Source organism: Oryza sativa, chromosome 7 (genome assembly GCF_034140825.1).
Source record: "Oryza sativa Japonica Group chromosome 7, ASM3414082v1".
Classification (NCBI taxonomy): Eukaryota; Viridiplantae; Streptophyta; class Magnoliopsida; order Poales; family Poaceae; genus Oryza; species Oryza sativa.
The window spans coordinates 22,715,919-22,738,762 of NC_089041.1; the positions used below are offsets into that span (position 1 = coordinate 22,715,919).

At 40.4% G+C, this 22,844-nt stretch overlaps 3 protein-coding genes across 4 annotated transcripts; 2 read left to right on the top strand and 1 right to left on the bottom strand.

Annotated features, from left to right (window-relative positions):
- Positions 1-760: 760 nt before the first annotated feature.
- Positions 761-2,076, top strand: LOC4343604 (chlorophyll a-b binding protein of LHCII type III, chloroplastic). Its single transcript, XM_015791053.3, has 2 exons — positions 761-1,003; positions 1,156-2,076. Exons 1-2 carry the CDS (start codon positions 875-877, stop codon positions 1,825-1,827), a joined length of 801 nt encoding a protein of 266 aa, XP_015646539.1. The 5' UTR covers positions 761-874; the 3' UTR covers positions 1,828-2,076.
- Positions 2,077-2,201: 125 nt separating this feature from the next.
- On the bottom strand, positions 2,202-11,805 carry LOC4343605 (myosin-1). 2 transcript variants are annotated; one of them, XM_015791052.3, is made up of 24 exons: positions 10,521-11,805; positions 9,867-9,968; positions 9,641-9,784; positions 9,415-9,565; positions 9,311-9,338; positions 9,042-9,207; positions 8,881-8,944; positions 8,754-8,767; positions 8,588-8,672; positions 8,377-8,480; positions 8,145-8,283; positions 7,828-7,946; positions 7,580-7,732; positions 7,408-7,497; positions 6,736-6,813; positions 5,954-6,112; positions 5,599-5,799; positions 5,178-5,383; positions 4,936-5,071; positions 4,708-4,837; positions 4,396-4,542; positions 4,219-4,304; positions 3,639-3,845; positions 2,202-3,111 (listed from the first exon to the last, which is right to left on the bottom strand). In XM_015791052.3, the coding sequence occupies exons 1-24, from the start codon at positions 11,067-11,069 to the stop codon at positions 2,647-2,649; spliced, it is 3,723 nt and encodes a 1,240-aa protein (XP_015646538.1). In that variant the 5' UTR covers positions 11,070-11,805; the 3' UTR covers positions 2,202-2,646. The 2 variants fall into 2 exon arrangements, with proteins under 2 accessions (XP_015646538.1, XP_015646537.1); XM_015791051.3 differs by having other exon boundaries at positions 4,183-4,304.
- Positions 11,806-19,921: 8,116 nt separating this feature from the next.
- LOC4343606 (uncharacterized) lies at positions 19,922-22,578 on the top strand. Its single transcript, XM_015789966.3, has 3 exons — positions 19,922-20,074; positions 20,159-20,222; positions 22,144-22,578. Exons 1-3 carry the CDS (start codon positions 19,963-19,965, stop codon positions 22,301-22,303), a joined length of 336 nt encoding a protein of 111 aa, XP_015645452.1. The 5' UTR covers positions 19,922-19,962; the 3' UTR covers positions 22,304-22,578.
- Positions 22,579-22,844: the final 266 nt, after the last annotated feature.

Below are 22,844 nucleotides of genomic sequence, written 5' to 3' on the forward strand. Positions count from 1 at the left end.
AATTGAACATTGAATATGTTTCGTTACAATGTTTGTTTTATATTAAAAATAATATTATATTTTGCTACAAACTCAGTTAAATTTAAAAAAGTTTGATTAAAAAAAATCTAACTATTTATAATATGAAATGGGGGAGTATTGTAGAGCTGCAGAGGCTTGCTTTGGCTGTACAAGATTATGTACTATCTAGCATTGGTTCATTAGCTGAAAGCTCTGGTTTCCCATGCATCCATGGCCAAGGCCAACAGAACTCATTATGTGCTGAATCGCATTCTGAAATCTACGCAGAAGTTACGGTTACCAGATCTGATAAGAGGTACTAAACACAACACCCAGCTATACCCATATGCTGATGTTATTATGATGTTAGTATTATGTCGTTGTAACATTATAGTGTTTTTTAAAATATATTTTTGTCCTTTTTTATTGATCGATGTTATATAATAACCTTTTAAACTTTCCCTAAACTTCCAATAACTCACATTGCTTACAATTTTTACGACGAAACGAACAACGTCCAACATTCGAATGTTTGCTAGGCAATCCCTCTTAAAAATAGAAGATACTCCTATACGGATTCCATCGCTTCTGGATGTGGGTCCCAGGCGCTCTTCAGCCCGGCCCAAAAAACACTGCTGGGCCGAAACCTGCGATAACACATGAGATAGGCAGGCATCCGACGTGGCAGCGCCACGATCCGAAGCCGCGCCCCGATTGGCCCCGCCCAAATCCAGAAATCTCCACCTCACCCGCTCACCTCCGCCACAAACTCCCCCGCTACATATACGTTACACGTAGCACCTCCCCTTCTAGAGTAGTGTTAGTCTTAGCGAATCCAGCAGCAGAAGCAGCAGCAGCAGCTCAGCCGCCGCCGATGGCGTCCACGATCATGGCCCCAACCTCCCGCGTCCTCGCCGCCAAGACCCCCTTCCTCGGCCATCCCCGCCCCTCCAATGCCCCCGTCCGCGACATCGCCGCCGCCGCCACCGGCCGCATCACCATGGTACGTACACACTTACTCTACTATTTTCCGTTCAAGAATATAACAACCTAATATCATCGGATGTTCGAGAATACATCATAGTTGTTGTTATATTTTTGGACGGAAAGAGTGCAGAGTAGCTAAGTAGCTATTTTTTGGTTGTGGGGGTGCAGAGCAAGGAGCTGTGGTACGGGCCGGATAGGGTGAAGTACCTGGGGCCATTCTCGGCGCAGACGCCGTCGTACCTGAGGGGCGAGTTCCCGGGCGACTACGGGTGGGACACGGCGGGGCTCTCCGCGGACCCGGAGGCGTTCGCGAGGAACAGGGCGCTGGAGGTGATCCACGGCCGGTGGGCGATGCTCGGCGCGCTGGGCTGCATCACGCCGGAGGTGCTCGAGAAGTGGGTGCGCGTCGACTTCAAGGAGCCCGTGTGGTTCAAGGCCGGCGCCCAGATCTTCTCCGACGGCGGCCTCGACTACCTCGGCAACCCCAACCTGGTGCACGCCCAGAGCATCCTCGCCGTGCTGGGATTCCAGGTCGTCCTCATGGGCCTCGTCGAGGGCTACCGCATCAACGGCCTCCCCGGCGTCGGCGACGGCAACGACCTCTACCCCGGCGGCCAGTACTTCGACCCGCTCGGCCTCGCCGACGACCCCGTCACCTTCGCCGAGCTCAAGGTCAAGGAGATCAAGAATGGCCGCCTCGCCATGTTCTCCATGTTCGGCTTCTTCGTCCAGGCCATCGTCACCGGCAAGGGCCCCTTGGAGAACCTGCTCGACCACCTCGCCGACCCCGTCGCCAACAACGCCTGGGTCTACGCCACCAAGTTCACGCCGGGCTCGTGAATGGCCCAGCCGCCATTGTAGACTACTCTCTCTCTCCATCGCTCGATGTACCAATGCTTGCACAGATTGTACGATGCTGTGATGAATCTGATATGATCCATCCAGAATTCAGAAACTGAAAAAAGTTGGGGTTTGCAACTTATGTGTCAGCTGCTGCTTTAAGCTTAGTTAACTCTTTTGATGTTTTAATTTGTACATTTGTGTACTTTGTAATGATCCATACGAGACCTAGTGTTTGATTATTGCTAATTTGCTGTGGCATTTTCTTGCATCAAGTACTGGATACAGAGTTCATCATTCAGATTTTTGAAGATACAAACCTTGCAGACTTCAGTTGAAGCAGAGACAAAAACATTTGCAGACAAAGGCAGAGATGGAGTAAAAACGCCTTGCAAATTCGATGATTTCCTTGCTGTACACATATTACAGAGCTGGTGTTGCATTATCTCTATTCGCTCATGGCGGATAATCTGTATTTAATTACCCTTCCATATCTCAGGTTCATCTCTCTACATACAAGATGGCATACATACACTGACAACAAAGAACTAATATACATGTACAGACTTCTTGCTTTCACCTATATAAATCTTTTCTCTGATAAGCTGGACACCGGACGATCGAGTGCCAGCACCACCGCCATTGATGATGGAGCTCATCATCGTCATCAACAACATCACCATCATCTCGTCAGGCTTGCGATGAAGAGGAGAGAACCTCGAAGCCTTGTTTTTCACCTCCCAGTCTCTTCCATTGTCTCTTCTTGGATGCAGTAGCAGGGAATGTAGGGAAATGCACTTGGATTCAGATTGAATGCATTCACTTTGAGCTCTTCTTCCCCCACCATCTTTTCCGGGATTTCTCCTCACCAACCTTCTGAAGATTTACCTTGGTCTCCTTCAACCGAGACTTGTAGTCTTTCTTCCATGTCGCGAATCGGTCCTTGAGCTTTCGGAGTTCATCGTCTGGGTTCATGTTTGAACCAACTTGTCCGGACTTCACGGCAACAAGGAAGCCAGCATCGTCTTCAAACACCTGCCGCCTGTCCTCAAACTCCTTGGCTAGGTGGTTCACCGCGTTTATCCGCCTATCTGAATTCGGTGCTGCCACTCTAGCCTCAGAGTTGTGGTTTTGATATTTGAACTCTGTCCCTTCAGGGGTATGGGTCCCGGTCGACGTATCTTCAGAATCATAATGAGCATGCATTGGAGCAGCGTCGGTTCGAGCTGCTCGGCTGGCCACATCTTCTGCAGTTAGGCTCTTCTTGGCAGCCACAAGGCTCAACTGAAATGAATACAGATGATTTACATTTAGACTCCAAAGGAATGTAATCTTCTAATGATAATACAGGAAAACACTATTGCAAGACACTCTTCTCTAAACACTCCAATCACTCAAATCTTAGCCATATCTCAGTACTGCATAATTTAGCTCATGGGTTGGCATGCCAAAGTACAGAAGTGCATGCCATATAATACTGGTGTTTGAGATGGATGAAGATGAAATCAGTGCACATAAAACGAGAAAGCCATTAACATATGATTAATTGAGTTTTAATTATTACAAACTTGAAAATTGGATTTATTTGATATTTTAAAGAGACTTCTATATAGAAAGTTTTTTGCAAAAAAAAACACACTGTTTAGCAGTTTGAAAAAACATGCTAACGGAAACCAAGGTAAAATATTCATCTTATTCAGAAAAGAATAGGGCATTAAATATGAGAACATGTTTTAAAAAGTGTTTATGTGCTCCCTCAAACAAAAATAAGCCATCATGAAAAATTAACAGGATACAATGTAGATAATTACCTGCAGAGAGGAGAGCTGCTTCTTCCATGCCTCTTCCATAGATTTCATTTTGGCCTCATATTCTGACCATTTCTTCTCATATTGATCCAATTGTTGCTTTAGCATTTCGTTTTCTTCCTCCTTATCTCGCAATGCAGCCTCAGCTTTTGAAACACGTCCCTGGAGTTCCGTGATAACTGGTTGCCGAGGATAATCTCCATTCGTTTCCTGCCATGGGATGCTAATCGTTAGAGGATACACCTTTGACATTTATGCCACTAGAATGTTGAATCAATTCAAAGCTTGTACAGGGAGGACTTCTCAATAGGGAAACTTGGATATCACAAGTAGTGAAAGTTTTCAATAGCTATGTGTTGGTGATTAGGTCAATATTGTGCTCATGCAAATAGCAGAAACAAAATCTCTAACATCAATCTCAAATCCTCGGTCAGATCATGTACTGCCCAATTGCTCACTCAATACTGGATTAAAGCAGTAAGCAGCTTGGGAGGTGAGGGAGGATTACATAATATTGAGATATATAAATCATTTGCAGAGAACTCACATGATACATCCGCGCTTGTGAAACATTATTCCTTACATGTATAACTTTTCTGTGACTAGCCTTTGAGTCCTTCTCTTCCTTCAGGCACTTATATTTCTTCCTGGCCAAGCACCCACGCATCACTGCAGACGCATACAGAAGCACATGATTAGATGGATGTGCTATATATTGCAACATGATGTCACTAAAGCCTTCTCACAACTCTTAAAGTACCTGATTGTAGAAGAACAACATATTTGAGCTGATCAATAAACATGGTAGCTGCAATTCGACGCCTAGCATACTTCTGTATGAGAACAGATGCCTTCCATCTCTTTACAAGATGATCAAAGTGAACTCTTGCCTTTTCACCTCTTATAACTGCAAATTTGCAAGGCAAAAATGTTAGACCAAATATCTGGCATCTCCGAACTGATAACTAAAGCCAGGGAGTGGTTTGAAAGTCAAACATCCCACACATGCCAGAAGGTCAATTTATTAGGAATATTAAAAACTAAAAACATTAGAAAAAATAAAGAGAATTACATGATTGCAAAGTCATTGCTCCTTTCTTCAGTCCCTGGTATTCTTGTCTAGTACACAACCCACGGAAGTTCTTCTGAATCCGAAGGGCTCCATGGAGCATCCGATTCTTAGCATTTTCCAGTGCAGCAACCTACAAGTTATCAATGAGAACGACAATCCATATCAAGCCAGTGTGTGCTATTGGACTGTTGAAGTGTATTTTATCCAAAAATGTAAGAATCGTTGTACCTGTCCTGTACGAAGAAACAATTTTGTATAGCCAACTTGATACATTTCTGGTGGAATATTGAACTGTTGTAATACAGCAACCGAAATACTAAGAGGATCCTGCGATGCAATGGAACGCAGGAGAAGACACCCATATCTGCAGATTATAAAAACAAAAATGGAATTTCGAAATCAGCTAGTACACTAGTACTGAACATTGTAAACAAGTATGCTCATGAAGTCTGATTCTGCAAACTAGCAACCTTTCAGCAAACTGTTGGTGAGTCATCCTAGTTGGATAGCCTGCTCTTGATATCCGCACAACTTCGAGCACCCCACAACACTTAAGCTGGTGTGAAACAAGATCATGCTCAAATAGCATGGGACGTTGTTTGCTATTTGGCTGGATGCATCGAATGAAATGAGGAGTTGTGTTCTCCAATTGCTGCATCAGCTTGAACAGTTGAGCCTGATAACATAATAGAGCATGAAGATGGTTACATGTAACATCAAACTTTATAGAAATGTGCACAACATTATGCATTAAGCTGTCATGGACCAGGAGCTAAAAGCATTGCCATGGAAGTAAATACAAAATATTGAGTTAAAAAGTAGAGGACAAGAGCAACACTCTTGAACAAAATTATCTGATCCTATGAATACATGAATGATTGAAAGTGGTACCTTAAATTTGGTCACGACACTTTGCTTTTGTGAATCAACAGCTGAGTGCCATGACAAGGTTGATTTATTCTGAGAATCAGCAACCATGACAGAGGCAAAGTATTTTGGGAGTTCAGATTTACATGATGAGAGTAGTTGAATTAACTCAGAGTTCAACGGATCTCTGTTCTTCTCCAAGAAACCAGTTGTATCATACGTCACCTGGAAACACAACTTGTACGATTAATCAAGTTGTATAAAGTAAAGCTTCAAAAACAAATGAGATAATTGACGGTAAACGGACAAGTTCACACAGATGGAGAAAGTGATGGCTGCAATGAAACAATGGAAAGATAGGTCAACACAGATCACCAACCTCTCCAGCATAATGGCAAATCTTAAAAGCACCTTCTTGTTCACCCCTGAAGGCAGAGTTTCCCCTCAAGTGCTGCTTAAGCTTGTTAGCAAAAGAAAAGTCTGTTGCCTTTGGGAATGTAGACTCTTCATCCAGTAATGATAATAGCCCTAGAGGTTTCTGTAATGCAAAGAAATTAATGATACAACAGTACATGCACAGACAAAGCATGTAAAATTAAGTTTACATCACAAGGTATTAATATGCAAAACAATGATGATGTCAGTCTTTTTAATAATTGCACATAAGTATTAATTGCATTTGATTTATGACCAATGGAATTTTCCACAGAGACACTCCTCTTGAGGATGTGCTTCTGTCTGTCTGGTCAAAATCTTCTCTCATTTTATCTTGGAAAATGTTCACTAAACTAGAATAGCTCAGAATTGTTGAATAGAAGGTTGGACGTTATTGTAAGGTCTGCTACAACAGTTTGTAGTACCTACTCTAGTACAATTTTTTTTTTAAAAAAAAGGCAACTGATGGATACATGGAAAGACACAGGCAAAAAAGAAGAGAACAGCGAAAAAAAACTTAAAATATGGTATTGCGGTTTTGCCTGCCTCTACCATCTAAGCAAATAAAAAGGATTCACGTTAAAAGAAAGAGTAAATTTCAAAAAAAAAAAAAGGCCAAATAAAAAGGAATTGCATGCAAATAACAAACTCAGAAGTCATAACATTCCAAACTGACCATGTACATTCAGAAAAGTTATGGGATTCCATGAAAGTAACACTAGATACCTTCTCAAAGAGAGTTAAGCAGTCAGCATTATCCACAAATTCCACATTTGCCCAGTCAATTCCATCCTCTAAGTATTCCTGAAAAAAGTGTAGAGTTAGCACTGATATAGGGGATAAAAGCATGAGACTACCAGCTTTAACACACACCCCCAAAAAAAAAAAAGATAAAAGCAATTGTGCTGCCAAATAGCAAAATTCAGTAGCAGCTTATGAGTGAGCAGAGTCTGATATTACACTAAGAATCAAAGCTGTCCCTCAAGCTTCACCCACAAACTGGTTGTGCCAAAGGGAGCCAAAGAAAGATAAGGCAATATACACAGATCCTAAATAACTGAGAGATACAAACTTGCACGGTTGTAACCAATCAATAGAAGTTGCAACCAGTGTGATGACCATATTGGAACAGGTACAAGACTAAAAGCACTCAAAAGTTGAAAGACAATGGCAAAACAAATAGCATAAGATGATATAAAAAATATTGGCATCTGATCACATGCCAAGTTCTGAGTAAGAAACTCATTTACACCTTTGCTAAAAATGCAGAGCAAGCAAACCAAAATATATTCCAGAATTGGTTTTCAAGAAAGAATTTACATGTAAATAGAACTAATAATTATTTCAAAACTTTGGCACTGCCACAAACAAATATTCCTTGAAATGTTAGAATCTTACCTCCTGTTCTAGCTTGAAAAGATGTCGATTGAAGTGCTGTTGTAGCCTTTCGTTGGCATAGTTTATACAAAATTGCTCAAAACCATTCTTCTGTAGTGGTATAGTTAAATGTTAATAACTGAGATATTAGAAGAAAAAATTCATATTAAAAAGAATGTGTTTTGTTCCATACAATGAAAGACTCGAACCCATAAATATCTAAAATACTTATGGATCTCCATGTGTGTTCTCTTCCAGTTCCAAGTGAGTGGTTAATTTGCTCAACAACCCAGTCAAACAAATGGGCGTAAATGGACTTTGCTAGAGCATCCCTTGCATCAATAGCCTAGAGAAAGTAGAAAACATACAGTAGAAACACGATGGAAAATATAATAAGGCGCGACCTATGATCCATGCTGCTAAATTTGCCAGGTAACTTACCTGAGTTAATGTCAGCTTTTGAATAATATTGTCCTTTCCAGCTTGGATTTTACGTGTAGTGAGGGCATTCATCAATTGAGGAGCGCTGCAACCTAACAGCTTGGCTGCAGTAGCCAACCCTGAAAAACATGTTACACAGCAGTCATTCACTAAGCATGGTGAAAACCAACTGGCACCTATACAGCTATACCAAATTTTCTTTACAAATGCAGGATGAAGACAATGTGGCTAATAGTTTTACATTTCTATACATATTTTCCCCAGTGCATACCATAAGAAAAGAAAAATGCCCATTACATAGAAGGGGAAAATTGTACCTTCATTTGAAACAATCTCCACATGATTTTCATTGTCTATCACAGAGAATGAAATGTTTCCAAGCCACAAGACAGCTGCGAGCATGGAAAACAATTTCATTTGGTCTTCTTTAGATATTTGAATAATATCGAGTGCATCCTGCAAATGGAAAAATTGACATAAATAACAGATATTGTAAGATAATAAGAGAAATTTGGATAGAAATGATGGTCAAATCTGCAGCAACATTACCACTAGCATTGAAAATCTTTTAGCATCATCAACACCATCAATTCTCAAGCAAGCACTCTGCTTTAAGTAATTGTAGTAATCGGCTTCTTTCAAAAACAGTTTTTCTGCAGTAATAAGGATGCGAGAGGAATATTAAGAGATGAACCATTATCTAGGAAATATATATTTTTGCAAAGACAAACAAGCATGTAAACGAATGCAATGTAATTACTCTTTAAAAGGGGATTAGCTCCAGAGCACAGTTGATAGAAAATATGGAATGACCTCTCCCCTGTTGCTCTTCGAACCACCCTCGACTGCATAGACAAGATACAGGACATTAGAACTTTCAAAGGAGAAATCAGATCAGAGTTTTGATAACAACTGAATCACCATACCTTCTCTAACAGGACTGCTCCATGAGATTCAGTTCGAGGAACATACATGCCCAAAAAAACACGTTATCAGGAAGTTCAACGGTTTTATCGCTAGACATCTCAACAATATATTGTACAGGAGACTTACATGTTTGAATTTTAGCACCAGACAGCTTTCCAGTTTCAGAGAAGTGTATTTCAGTAAGTTTACCCTATATATTAAAATCATCATGGCATAATGAGAATACTTAGAAATGATTAAATGATGAACAATGGAAAGACAATTTTTCTACATGAAGATAAACTCACAAATCGACTAGAGTTATCATTTCTTGATGTTTTTGCATTCCCTAATGCTTCCAGAATAGCATTTGTCTGAAGAACCTCAGACTCCATTCCTCTGGCATCCCCTAGAGTGGCCAAATATTGCATTGCAATTTTAGCTGTCTCAGTCTTTCCTGCTCCACTTTCGCCACTGAAATAATACAAGGACCACAGAGAGTGCATTAAAATACTGGGCTACACGGTCTTAAGAGAATTGTTGTTATTGTCATGGAAGCACAGTAACATGTCCTAACCTTATTATTATAGATTGGTTTACGCCATCTGCAGAGAGGAGTTGCGTCAGATTATACTTGTTGCGAAAAAATAGTATAAATGTACTAATCCCTTTAGCACCTACCTCTTCGCATTTCATTAAAAGCCAAGTCAGCTATTGCATACACATGTGGATCATCATTGAGCTTTTTCCTGTATTGCGAGATGAAATCTTTCCCATAGAGAGCAACTTCTTTTAATGGATTAACAGCAACCAGAACAGGCCCTGCTTTTGTCTACAAAGACAAGAATACAAATGAAGAGACAAACTAGACTATAAAAACATAATTAATTTGCAGGATAGACCTTACATAAATAAGATCACGAGAATATCTGGACTGCAGATCGTAAAGAACTGAGGGTTCATTTAAATAGCTGAGATGGATTAAATTATCCACTCCATCAAGAATATCAGGGTTCGCCGGCAAGAGTCTGTCTGGTGACAGTGTCAAAACCTACACAGAGAAACCATTAGATAAGAAACTGTTACAGAAATTCACTCAAATAAGTATGCCATTACTTTAGCATGAGACTCACCTCTCCATTAACCAGGAGTATTTCAACATCATCTCCAGAAACTGATTGAATCTGTCCAAGTTTCCATGTTGCATCTGGTGAAGAACACCAAACTCGGAGCTTCTGAAGAAATAAAAAAAATCAAATGTTATGGCTTTGCCTGGTTTTTTAACAACTATTTGAACTCAAAAGCATCATATTCAAATCATCAAGGGAAAGAAATTTGAAAAAAAAAAAAGAGAAGTAATCCCAATTACATGTAAAATTGTTTTGATTGTCCAAAATATCCATAGTTCCATACTTCTAAGGATCGGAGTAACAATAACATGCAAGGTAATCATAGGTGTTCTTGACCCACTAGCCAAAACAAGTAGAGGGTCTACTTCCCAGGCAAGGAACAAGCACAAAGCAACAACTGCCTAGATATACTGATTAATACTGCAGGACAACAAACAAATGTAACATATAATCAAATTGAAGGATCAATTTGACTAACGATTCTCAGCCTTAACTCATGAGTGATTTCTTGCCATCATATAAGAGCAAGCATTCAGTTCATGATACTTCCATGTAATAAAGACAAATAGATCAGAGAACTTGTTGCCAAGTAGTACCATTTTGTTCACATGATAACAAGATAAAATCTTATCAAATCACAATGAACAAGCTTCTCACCTTCTGGAGGACATAATCCATGGTATCAGTGAACACCGGCTTCCCATTTGTCTTTGTCCTTGGAGAAACAGAAGGGAGCTCCTTAGAGACCATCATCTCCTTCCTTTCCTTGTGAATGTTATCAGCATACGGCGACTCCTCAAGAACCTCCCCATTAGAGAACTTCCTCTTGGCCCCAAATATGCGAGTTTTTACCACATTCTCCTCCTTGGCCTCCTGAACACAAATCTTCATCTCAACCCCTGGCTTCTTGTCAGCCATCACCATATCCGCCACAGCGCCTTCTGCCGCGCCATTCTCAAGATTAACCCCAGCCATCACCGTATCCGCCACAGCGCCTTTTGCCGCGCCATTCTCAAGCTTAACCCCAGAAGGCAGTGATGGCCGTCTTGCACTGGGCAAGCGGCCGCGGCACGTCGGCCGCGCTGGCAATGCCGGAGGCGCATCCTTGGGCTGCTCATCGCGCTTCTTTATCGTCTCCAGCAAGACCTCCAGGGAGCTCTTCGCCGCGGCCGGGGCTGGCGCCATCACGGCGGCTGCAGAGAGCATCACCGCCGTGGGAAATCACACAAAAGCCACCAGATCAGACCAGTGACCTACACGCAGGCTCACACACCAATCCGCCAAATCCTGCCGCGGGGCACCATGGCAACCAAAACCTTCTCCATCTCGCACCAATATTATCTCCAAATTTAGGTGCACACGCCCCTAACTCAAAAGCAAAGGGCTCGAAAGTGACAGCCCTCCCAAACCCCCAAATTCTGCCGCCAAGGGCTCAAAATCCCCTCAACAATCTCTCAAATTCCCACTCCCCCAGCACCGAATTAGCACTCAATTGCACGCACCAAGAACAGATTTCGGCGGTGCACGAATCCAAGGGACGGGGGGGTAAAAACCCAAACTCCGCGCGATTTTTGAAGGGGGGAAAAGAACCGGGGGCCAAGCTTGGAATCGGCAAGGGGCGACTGCAAAAGCTGGCGAAAGAAAAGGGGCAAAAGAAACCCGAAACAAAAAAAGCAAAGCCTCCCGAATCAAAGGGTCGCAACACTAAGCAGCAGCAGCAGGAGCAGCAAGAAGAAGATGCGCAGAAATCATCAAAAGAACTAGAAATAAAACGGGATTTATTTTCCCCCCCAACCCAACGGCAAGAACAGCCAAACCGAAACAAATCAAAACCCAAACAGAAAAACAACCAAAAATAAAACGCGATTTTTTTTCCTCCTTCTCTCGGGGGCTTTTGCTTCAACCTCACAATTCAAACCTCCCCAACCCCCCACATTTCTCTGTCTTTTTCCCCCTTCCGCCTTGATCCGTTACTTAGGCAGTGGAAAACATTAGGACAAAGCAAACCGAAATGACGATTATGCCCTCGCGTGCCCCTCGTATTACGGTTGGGTTGGGCAGTGGCATTCTCGTTAATTTTGTGAAAGATGGAGGGTAGTGTGGATGGTGGTGGCTGATTGGGGATTTCGGTTTGGACCGTTGGATGCGAGCGGCTGGCGCTCTTCCCCTCCACGACTTCAGTTGAGGCCGGTGGAATTACCAAACTACCCCTGGAAATTAGTGCTCACGCACCAAGCCCTACTTTGTTTTTAGACTTTTATTATTGTGCTCCTTAAAAAAAGGGAGCTTTGCCTATTCCTAAATACTAATCTAGTTTTATCTAAAAAAATCCTAAACTAGTTTATTATCTAGAGAAATATAAGTAAACGGATTAGTGGATTTAATTAATGGAAGCTTCTGTTTGGCAGGTCTTCATTGTATGCATTTTTTGTGTCATTGTCAATGGGAAGATCAATCAGGGCATCATAAATTCATAAGTTCTCCTAAAGAAGTAATGTTTAATGACAATAGTCAATAGGAAGTAGATATTTTCTTTAGATTTGCCCATTTCAATGAACCTGAATAAGTGTGCCCATTAGTGGATTAAGTACTAGATTAGAAAATGGTTAATCATTAATTATTGCTTTAACATCCTTCCATGAAGGTTTCTGTGGACTATGTTCCATTATGTATTTATGTCAACTCCCATTTGCTCTGAGATCCGTGCAGATTTTTCATACGATAAAACAGCAATTTTTATGAACCGCTTTTTGTCTGAAAATCCAGGCCACTCCGACCTGAGCCTGAATTCATTTTTAGCCCAGAATAATGCCCTGCAAAACTTCTGAACGGACATAATACTACTTAAACTGTACCAAACCTTCATGGAGAAATATGTGGCTACTGCGTTGAACAAAATTCCATGGCCGTCAAGGACGTGTCATCAAAAGTCCAAGATTTATTACAGTACGGTAATTACAGCTAAGCACTCCACAGCTTATCTCCAACGCAAAAGACCAAAAAAAAGTGAGCAAGATTACGCCAGTCATCAAGGACTAGAATTAATTACACACAGTAATTTTTTTATAAAAAAAAGTCTCTAGATACCAAACGAACGGAAACCAAACATCCTTTGCAGTAAACACGAAATCCCTGTCATTGCCAGTACATTAATTTTATTTTACTATTTACTGTCAAGGAAATGTCAACGCTACCCTCGTGGCATGGCACCAGCTGCCAGAGTGCCAGCTCGTTTCTGGAGAAAAAAATAACAATTCTTCAGGTGGCCAGGAGGTCGAAGCAGAAGAACATGGCGTTCGTCAGGGTACAGAATTCCATCCAAAAAGCACCCAGACCCATACTACACGTACAGACGCCTCGCAACGGTCACTGCAAAGTGGGCCCGTGGTAACATCGTTCATGCCATCCGGAAAGAAGGTCATATTTGAGGGAGGTTCTAAGTTCTAACGGCTCAGATTTTTAATCGGATTCTAAGAAAATATATATAATCTAGAAAATAAACTAAAATCTAGAAACTGAGTTTCTCAGCTTATTCAGATTCTCACCATCTAACTTCTCACCGTCTACTTCTTGAAATCTTAAGGTCTCCCAAACAAGGCTGAAGTAATGATCGATGTAAGGCGACCAAACAATGAGGTTGTTTAGTTGAAAGCTACTCCTACAACTATATAAAAAAGTTGTCACCCTTGACTAAAATAAAACATTCGTTTTATATTTAATCATATATCGCTTTGATTTTTTTTCCTATTCAAATTTTAAAAAGTGTGATCAAGTTTATAGAAAAATATAAAAATATTATTAACATAAAACAAACATATTATCAAAATATGTTAAATGTTAGTTTTGATAAAAACTAGTTTGGTGCGATAGATGTTGCTAATTTTTTCTATAAACTTAATCAAATTTAAAGAAGTTTGACTAGAAAAAAATTCAAAGCGACTTATAATATGAAATGAGGATAGTATTTATTTCAAGAAAACTAAAATGAAATATATTATTTGCCACATCTAAAAAAATCATACCACAATTTTCTGAGTCATTTACGTGTGGGGTCTAATTTGTTGGAAGAGAATTTTATCATAACTATAATAACAACTAAATAATTGCCAAGTTACTCAAACTTATCTAATTTTAGACGCGACAAACCGTGCGACAAGATATCTAAGGCTGTGTTCCAATCTTATAAAGATTCAGAGTAAATTCGGACACGCAAACCAAGAAAGTTATTAGCTCAAGTTAATTGAATTTTAATTATTACAAACTTGAAATGAATATATTTGATATTCTAAAGCAACTTTCATTTAGAAAGTTTTCATACAAAACACGTCGTTTAATTGTTTGAAAAACGTGTTAACGAAAACCGAGATAAAATCTTCGTCTTCGTGAGAAAAGGACGGAAACTAAATGTGGCCGGTAACTAAATATCCCTACATGTATTATTCTTGGTATGGTAAGAGGAGGTGATCAGGCTTTTGTTTTGGTACGCTTTGCTTTGCTATCTTTTTGTGTTGGTGATAACCTCTGTGGTAATTGCGTGCTGCTGCTTTAGGGGGTGTTTGAAAACTAGGGACTAAATTTAGTCCCTCTCACAAAATTATAAGTCCATATGATATGGACTTATGTTTTTGTGAGAGGGATATGTTTTTGTGAGAGGGACTAAAGTTTATCTTCACTTTAATCCCTCCAATCAAACACCACCTTATCTTTCCCGTGGTGATGGTGGGTGCAGCAGCAGCAGCTGCATGCAGGAGCTTTCGACTTGGGCTGCTCAGTGACGGGGAAACACACGAGCGCAGATCTCCTGGCCGCTGCTGCGACCGGCGCCAACATCCAGTCCAGCTTCCTATGATTCCATCGACCTCGCTTGCGAATTCTTTTGTCTCAGATCTCGAGGCACACGAGATGTTGCCGTAGTCTCTTGCAGAGGCTTCAGGTTAGATTTCACAGTTCAGTTACGAGTACTATTTCCGACATGTATTTTCAGGGTGTGTTTATTCGCGCCAAAATTAAAAGTTTGATTGAAATCGAAACGATGTGACGGAGAAATTGAAAGTTTGTGTGTGTAGGAAAGTTTTGATACGATAAAAAAGTTAAAAATTTAAATAAAAAATTGGGAACTAAACCAGACCTTAGTGGTGTGGTTTAGTACTCGGAAAAGTTGCATTGTCATCTAGGAGTATTGATTTCTATTCACTCCTGCTCAAGTGTTAGGTTGTTAGAGTATAGTATTATCTCATTTTTGGTGTAGGATAATCCCAAATGATAGAGCTGTATCAACATCCTAGCTACTGTAGTGATGCTGTTTTTTTATGACAGGCAAACGGCTAGTGACATGATCAGATCATGGAATTAATTTAGTAGTACCATATACCTTTTCAATAAGTTTATTCCTCGTAGGCCTTTCTGCAATTTAATACAGGGAACTGAACTCCACAAAACATAAGAAAATCTGAAGGCCCACACTAGCAATTAGCAATATCAGCAACACAATGCAGGATTTCCTGCTTCATTATCAACTCATCATCCATCCATCCACACAAGTGGCCACAGAATGATGAGGTTTTTTCCTCTGCATCAAGTACTCTTTGGAGCACATACACTGCTGCAGTGCTGCACTGCACAATGTATGGGCAATTAGCTTTTCTTTTGCTGGTCTTAAGGCGATGATTAGGTGTAGCAAAGCTTGGTCAGGCATCATGGGGGGTGACCCATGATTGCAGGCCTTGCTTGCAAGTGAGGGTGCACTGGGACGGCGGTGTCAGGAGACAGCCAACCAACCATGCATCCAATGCAAACTAATCCTGCACATTGAATGGAGAATACTACTTACTCCTACCTTGATTCTTTGGGACCAGGAGTATCTGTAGGATGTACGCTCCTGGCTTGTACTGCAGTTCAGTTCTAGCACTAACCATCATTGCAATGTTAATTGGGTTGCCAACTCTTCCTTGCCTTCAAATGGAGGATTTTGCACATAGTATGTGTTGATTCACCTATTAATTGAAAAGAGATGCGTTATTGTGGCAGAATTTGTGCAGATATCTTCAATGCTCAAATGTGGTAGGTGCTTAAGGGTAGTGATGGAGTTGGAAAACAAATATGAGCCTTACATATATTTTTTGAGATGGGCTTCTATGTTCTTCAAAGAAAAAACTACACATATTTTAAAGAAAATGAAGGTACTTAACAGGACTTATAGCTATTATCCTCATATATATATTGGTATCAATGCCATTATAGATGCATGTCTCATACCTATTATCCTCATCCAAAAAACAGGACTTTACTGTACCACGATAGCTGTCAAACTTATCAGCAATAGGGTCTCATTACATGATACATCAACACCATAATTGAGTGAAATGGCAGGAGAAAACACTTTCCTTTTTTTTAATTGAGCGTGAAAGAACATCAACCCCGTAGGCCATACATAAGAAAGGGCAGGTACATCCGCCTGAGCTCAGATCCTCAGCACAATACAATAGCTAGACGCCGGCTGGATCGATCCATCGATCGGAAAAAATCAATGTCGGCCACATGGCATGCATCCACATATCACTGTGTCACTTACTCAGCATGCGTGTGTTTTGTATGCAACTACAACTTATTTACTCTCAGGTACACGCTTGATGTCCCATGTAGGGCAATGACATAGTATTATGAGCGACATCTCAACGATCACCACTACTCAGTAGTTTCTATTCTCTCCACCCCGAAATATAAGATATTATAGCACTCAAAATTTATTGTACAATACAAACATATCTAATTTCTTCATATACTTTCTCATTCAAACCAGTCATTATCATTTCTCATTCAATTTCACTTACTTTCTTAATGTCCATGTAAAACTTTCAAAATGTTTATATTTCGAGACGGTGCGAGTAGTATATATGTTGGTGTTTTGTTTTTCCTCCATTGAAAAATGCTGTTATTTCCTCCCTGAAAAACAGTATTGTTCCACCTGATCATCCAAATTGTACCAAGATAGGTTTGGTCTCATGCAAAATATCGGAAAACTTCATGAGAAAATATGAAGTAGAAATCACATATGTAGTGATAACCTGGATGAAAAAAAATAGACGTATGAGATTTACATCATACAATAGTTTTTCGGTTTCCACTACATATACGTAGTTTATACTATTCCTTCCGTCCCAAAATATATGTATTTTTAGATTTCGACACAGTCTTCGATATATTACTTTTACCAACAATAAAAGTAAAATATTTTAAATGAAAATAGTTGCATATTATGATAGTTAGTTTGATGTTAAATCTAGTAACATCAATTTTACACGATTGATCTTTTTATTATTTCTATTAATAGTTAAAGTAAAAAATGTTTGACTTGACACTATTTTTAAAATGCTTATATTTTAGGATGAATGGAGTACATAATTTTTTGAATATGGTAGGTGTTATTTCTGAGAGAGAGAAAACATTTTTTTAACAATTACTAATACAGTAGCCACACTACCAGTTTCCTTCCACTGCCGTTCTTCTACCAACGAGCAACAACGACCCTATGCATGGTAACCTTTTCTTTTCCCAATCAATTAACCGCCTGTTCCGTAAGCAGAAGATAACCGGATGAAACAGCCCCGAAAACGACGGCAAATATCCCCATCAAGAGCGAGCGTCCTGCCGTCCGCTGCGTGCGTGTTTCCAGGGCCCTTTTTATTACGCCATCCGCGTCTGCATTCGGGCGGGCGTCGTCGCCACTTGGGCTCATCAGCATGCTTTGCTTCGCTTCGCCGTCTCGTTGCGTTTGTCGCGGTCAGTGGCCACGACGACGACGCCGGTGAAGCGAGGAGTTCTTCTGATCCATCCTGATCTATGGCCTCTGCGTGCAGGCAGGTTGGTTGGTGAGCTTCACCAATCCGTCCCAAGCCCGGTGGCTCTGTCAGGTCGAAAGCGACGCCCATCGACGATCGGTTGTTGCCTTGCTACTACTCATTGTTACTAGCGTGTTTGGTTCATATCCACGCTTTATCACATTAACTATCACAGGTTATTAGTTATGTGTTTGGTTTACTGTTGTGACTTATCATTTTTTTTCAATAACAGTCACACATATCATAAACTCAATATTCCTATCAACTTATCACACTTTATAGCTAGCAATTTGTATTGTCACCCACACTTTTGTGTCTGCTATAACTTGTCTAATCTTAGTTATGATAAAGTGTGCCCAACAACCAAACACACATTGCCTACAACTTTACCTATAAAATATAATTATCTATAAATACAAACGCTAACATCGAATTTTAAGCCTGTTTAATCGAAAGCGTAACCCTCATCAATTGATTGTTGCCTTGTTACTCATGGCTTTATTATCTTTAGAACGAGTACTTACACCATTAATTGCCTATAACTTTATTATTTAGAAAGTAATTAGTTATAAATGCAAGATTAGTATAGAATTAAGATGGAATAGACAGATACCATTGTGGTGTCCCTTAAGGGCCTGTTTGGCACAGCTCCAGCTCCAGCTCCACCCCTCCTGGAGCTGGAGCTCAGCCAAACAGTTTCAGCTCCACCAAAACTGGGAGTGGAGCTCTCTCACAAAATGAACTAGAGTTGTGGAGCTGGGTTTAGGCAGCTCCACAACTCCACTTCAGACTCAACTCCTGAAGTTAAATTTAGGAGTTGGAGCTATACCAAATAGGCCCTGAACTCAGGTCACAGCTGCCTGCAGCTTCCAGCTAATGCTAGTGCTACGAGTATTTGGGTAGTGGAAGAGCAGAGCACTAGCTAGGCCACACACACACAAAAAAAGACGAGAAAATCCTACTGGTGCTAGTATTTTTCATCGTCAATTTGGAGCCAGTATGATATGCGGCAGCCGGCAGCGTCCGTTTTTTCCTGAACCTGAAAAAATCCGCACAAGGTCACACCAAGTGGAGGCAAACACAGCGATACACGTTCTACTGGTTCAGCTGCGCCGTGTTTGTACGCCTGATGGCGATGCGGTGGCTCGTATTCGGCTGCAGCCTCTGCTTCGCTGGAGAAGAGTCTGACGAGAATTCGTGGTAGACCGTAGATGCCACGTATTGGGAAGAAAATAATCCAGAATATATATATATATACCGTTTTCTGGTTACTGTGACGTGGATTCGACGTGGCAGCGGTATAGCCATCATATTTGACTATTTTCAGGTGTTAGTTTGGACGATTGTACCGATTGGTCGTGTGGAATTTGGTAGCCATGAAAAAAAAGGAAGATGTACCGTGGCTTCAGGGAAATTGGGTACTTGTGGTCTTGTGGACAGGCAAATACTACTACACAATAATGGAGGGATGGTCTTTACTAGGAGAGGAGGGAAATAAAATGTTCGGTATCAGTTCTTCTAAAAAGTTGTTGTCGCCGGTTTTTCTTAAAAAAAAATACTTTCACTTTATGACCCTTAGATCATCGTTGAGATTCATGCAAAAACTAGGATGAAAATTTTGACACCGTGCGCTTGAGGTAGGGCCGCAGGGACAACCATGTGAACTCACGCACATAAGCATGCACAGCTATCCAACCAGTCCTGCAAGTTTTTTTTTTATACAATAGTTATATATAAGTTATTACACATTTATAGTACAATTACAATATAGTTATACCCCGATTAAACTATAGTTATATTTAAAAGTTTTCCATAGAAAAACTATCGAGTGTTATATAGCCACTCCCAACAGAAAACAAATGGCAACATCAGCAAAAAGAAAAGGAATAATGCTCTCCTCAACAAAGCCCACGCCTGAATTCCATATATTACCAGACTATGGGCCTTAATATCCAGAAATTGGTCCGAAAATTGGACCTTAGACTATTGGACCAGAAATTGGACCTTAGTACTAACGGGCTGGATATTAAGCCTTAGGTCTACTGGGCTGGAATTGAGCCATTGGCCTACTAGGCCGGTAAATTGGCCCTAAGGACAATTGGACTGGAACTTGGGTCTTAGGCTTACTGGGCCGTAAATTGGGACTTAATTACGAAAAGGCCATACTGGGCCTGTACCTGCATCTCCGTTAATTACAATTCAGCGCTTCACATCGGAGACGACCACCACCGAGCCGAAGCCTCCGAACCCTAGGACTAGCCATGGCGAAGAACCGGAACAAGAAGAGCAAGAAGTGCGGCGGCGGCGGGGTCGCTGCCATGGACACCTCCGAGGGCGCCCCGGCGGCCTCCACCGCCGTGGGCGCACCAGAACGTAATCTTGCCCTTCCGTTTCTTCCTTTTCCTAGAGTTTTCAGTGGTTTCTGGGTGTCCCACTTATCTTTCCTTGTGATTGCAGCCATGGATACGTCGGAGGGGAAGCAGACGTCTTCAGTATCGGTTGCGCTCACTTCGATTAACAAGTGAGCAAAGCGATTCCCAGCAGTTTATATTTTTCCTCCTTTTTTTTTTGCTCGTTTGGTTATTGCAGATGTACGTTGCTTTGTCCAGTCTCCATGGATGGGACTAACTAATTTTCGAGGTTATCTCAATAATTAAACTGCTAGAATTCGAATTAGAACACCAATGAGGGTTATTGTGGTCCTTAGTTCGATTTTGTTGGCTTGAGGGGTGAGGAACTTCGACTTAAAGGGCTGTACTTCAGTTTATCAGACTATCTCTTTAAATAATGTGCCGATGGCACAATTAATTAGAAGAAAATAGTGGTACGGTGGATATATGCAAGAACTACCTCTTTCACTCTGTGTTTATGTGGAATCATGTAGTCCATGAATAATTTTTGGCATGCAAATATTTAATGCACTAATACCTTTCTGACTGAGTAGGAAATTGGAAATGACTACATCTTGTCCATGCTTGGATTGGATGATAATATTTCTGTGAGGGTTGAGGATTTTTCAAACTGAATATTCTGACTTTGTTGAAGCAGATTTTTCAAACTGAATATTCTGACTTTGTTGAAAACTGGCTTCCTTACATATGGAATATGTTAGTATAAGGCGTTGCATCCATTGCTGTCAGTTGGCTTCCATCTGGTTTGATTGTTCACAATGTCATGGCCTTCTATGAACGTACAATATTTTAAGTTGTCCAAGTCAAATGAAGTTTCGATATCTTTTCTGTGATTTGTTTAGAACAATGGGATATATTGTTTATCCTTTTCCAGAAAAACAGAAGACATACCTGTCCTGAAACGCTTAGACCCAAAACAAACAGCTCAGTTCTTTGTGTCCAGGTAACTAGGTTGATCCTATCTCCTCTAAGTGCTAGTCACCATCACTTCCAACCACATGGCAAACATACTAGTACTTGATAATTGGGTAATAATTTGGCACAGTAGACAAGCATTGCCCAAGACGTGTCATCTTTTCTGGGATAAATGGGTTGAAGTAAAAGCTGCTGTAAAATTGAGAAGAAAAGTCAAGTTGCCGATGGTATGAATGCTAAACAGTACTAGATGCTGACACTGGTTATTGACTATTATCTCTTGGGCCTAGCTGCATGCTAACGGTATGGTTTCGCAAAAAAGGAAGGAAGAATTATTCATTATGTATGTCTGTTTACATTTTTGGCTGTTCATTTGCTATTAGCATAAATCTGTCAACTAATTGGGAAAAAAACAGACATTTCACTAATGGACTATATTAGGACAGCGTTTAGTATTCTGGTCTATTTTGAACTCCAATTTTGTTTTATTATATTTGGACAGGCTAACTATTAGTAATATTTTTGATTCGCAACAGATTTTAACTTGAGTTGTTAAAGAACTTTAGTAACTATATATTGCAACATCCTAGGCTCAGGAATGCCCGAGACCCCTAGTTGCCTAGAAAAATGTGTTTAGGAATATTTTTGTTAGATATGAAAGCAGCTTGTGTGTTATTGTAGATAATTTTCTGTTCTACTGCTCCAGGATGATTCAAAACATGCTGTTGGCCTTTCATATTAATGTATTAAAAATTTCAAGCAATTAACGTCATAACACATCCAAGTTACCATGATATTTGAGAAAGTTATAGTTCAGTTTTGACAGTGTGGATCTTTTTCTAATTCAATCATTCTCCATTCTTTGGGGCATCACGATGGAGTTTGGTGAAGTTATTCTTCCTTCTCCTATCCCCTCTCAAGACTTCCTGTTAAAGTTTTCTAAGATTCCGCTTAAAGTGAGTTAATAAAAGTTCCATAGAGATGGAGTTAAATATGCATATATCTTTACTTGTGTGAGTTTGCTGTCTTGATTGTGCACTTTTTCTTGGTGGATATATATTCTTAGTGCATGTTGAATGCTTTTTAATTATAGCTGCCTTTTTTTACTTTAACCAGGAAAATTAAAAAGGGAGTGCAAATTAAAAGGTCTCAAAACGTGAGGAAAATGAAAGCTGTTGCCAGGGCCATTTCAAAAAATGAAAAGGCTGAGGAGAAGGTCCTGAAAGCCAAAAGCAAGAAGTCAAGGGTCCAATCTGCTAAGTCTCTGTATGACTAAAGGTTCAGTGGGTTTAACCCAATTTTGTGTTCCTATATATCTCCATCCTTCAGAGCAACCAAATCTATGTGTTTTATAATACAAGCTTTGCCTACAAATATTGTGATGTGTGGTAATAGTAGAATAGTAGGATTGGTTGGTTTTGTACTATCACGTTCTTTGATATTGATCATCCAATAGCAACCAACCCACTCTACATTTTGTCGTATAATAGCAAATATTCTGTTCCCCTCTATACTATTTTCAGCATTAATGTGTGTTCATTTTGAGCCCTACATACTGTGAGACAAACTTGGTATTACCAAACTATTCAGAAAATCCTCTGAAACTGGGAAATGGTCTGTGGTGTACATAATTTCCATGGAGCAAGATAGGAAAAAGAAAACTTAATTGGGTGTACAATATACTCTTCTTGTTGACAAGCTACTTTACATGTTTCCAACAATTTGTCTGTTTTTTTGCTAGTTCATATGCAGTGGAGAAAATAGTGTATCTCAAGTCTGAACTGGCATGTCGCAAAAGAAATAATAGGATCCAATTG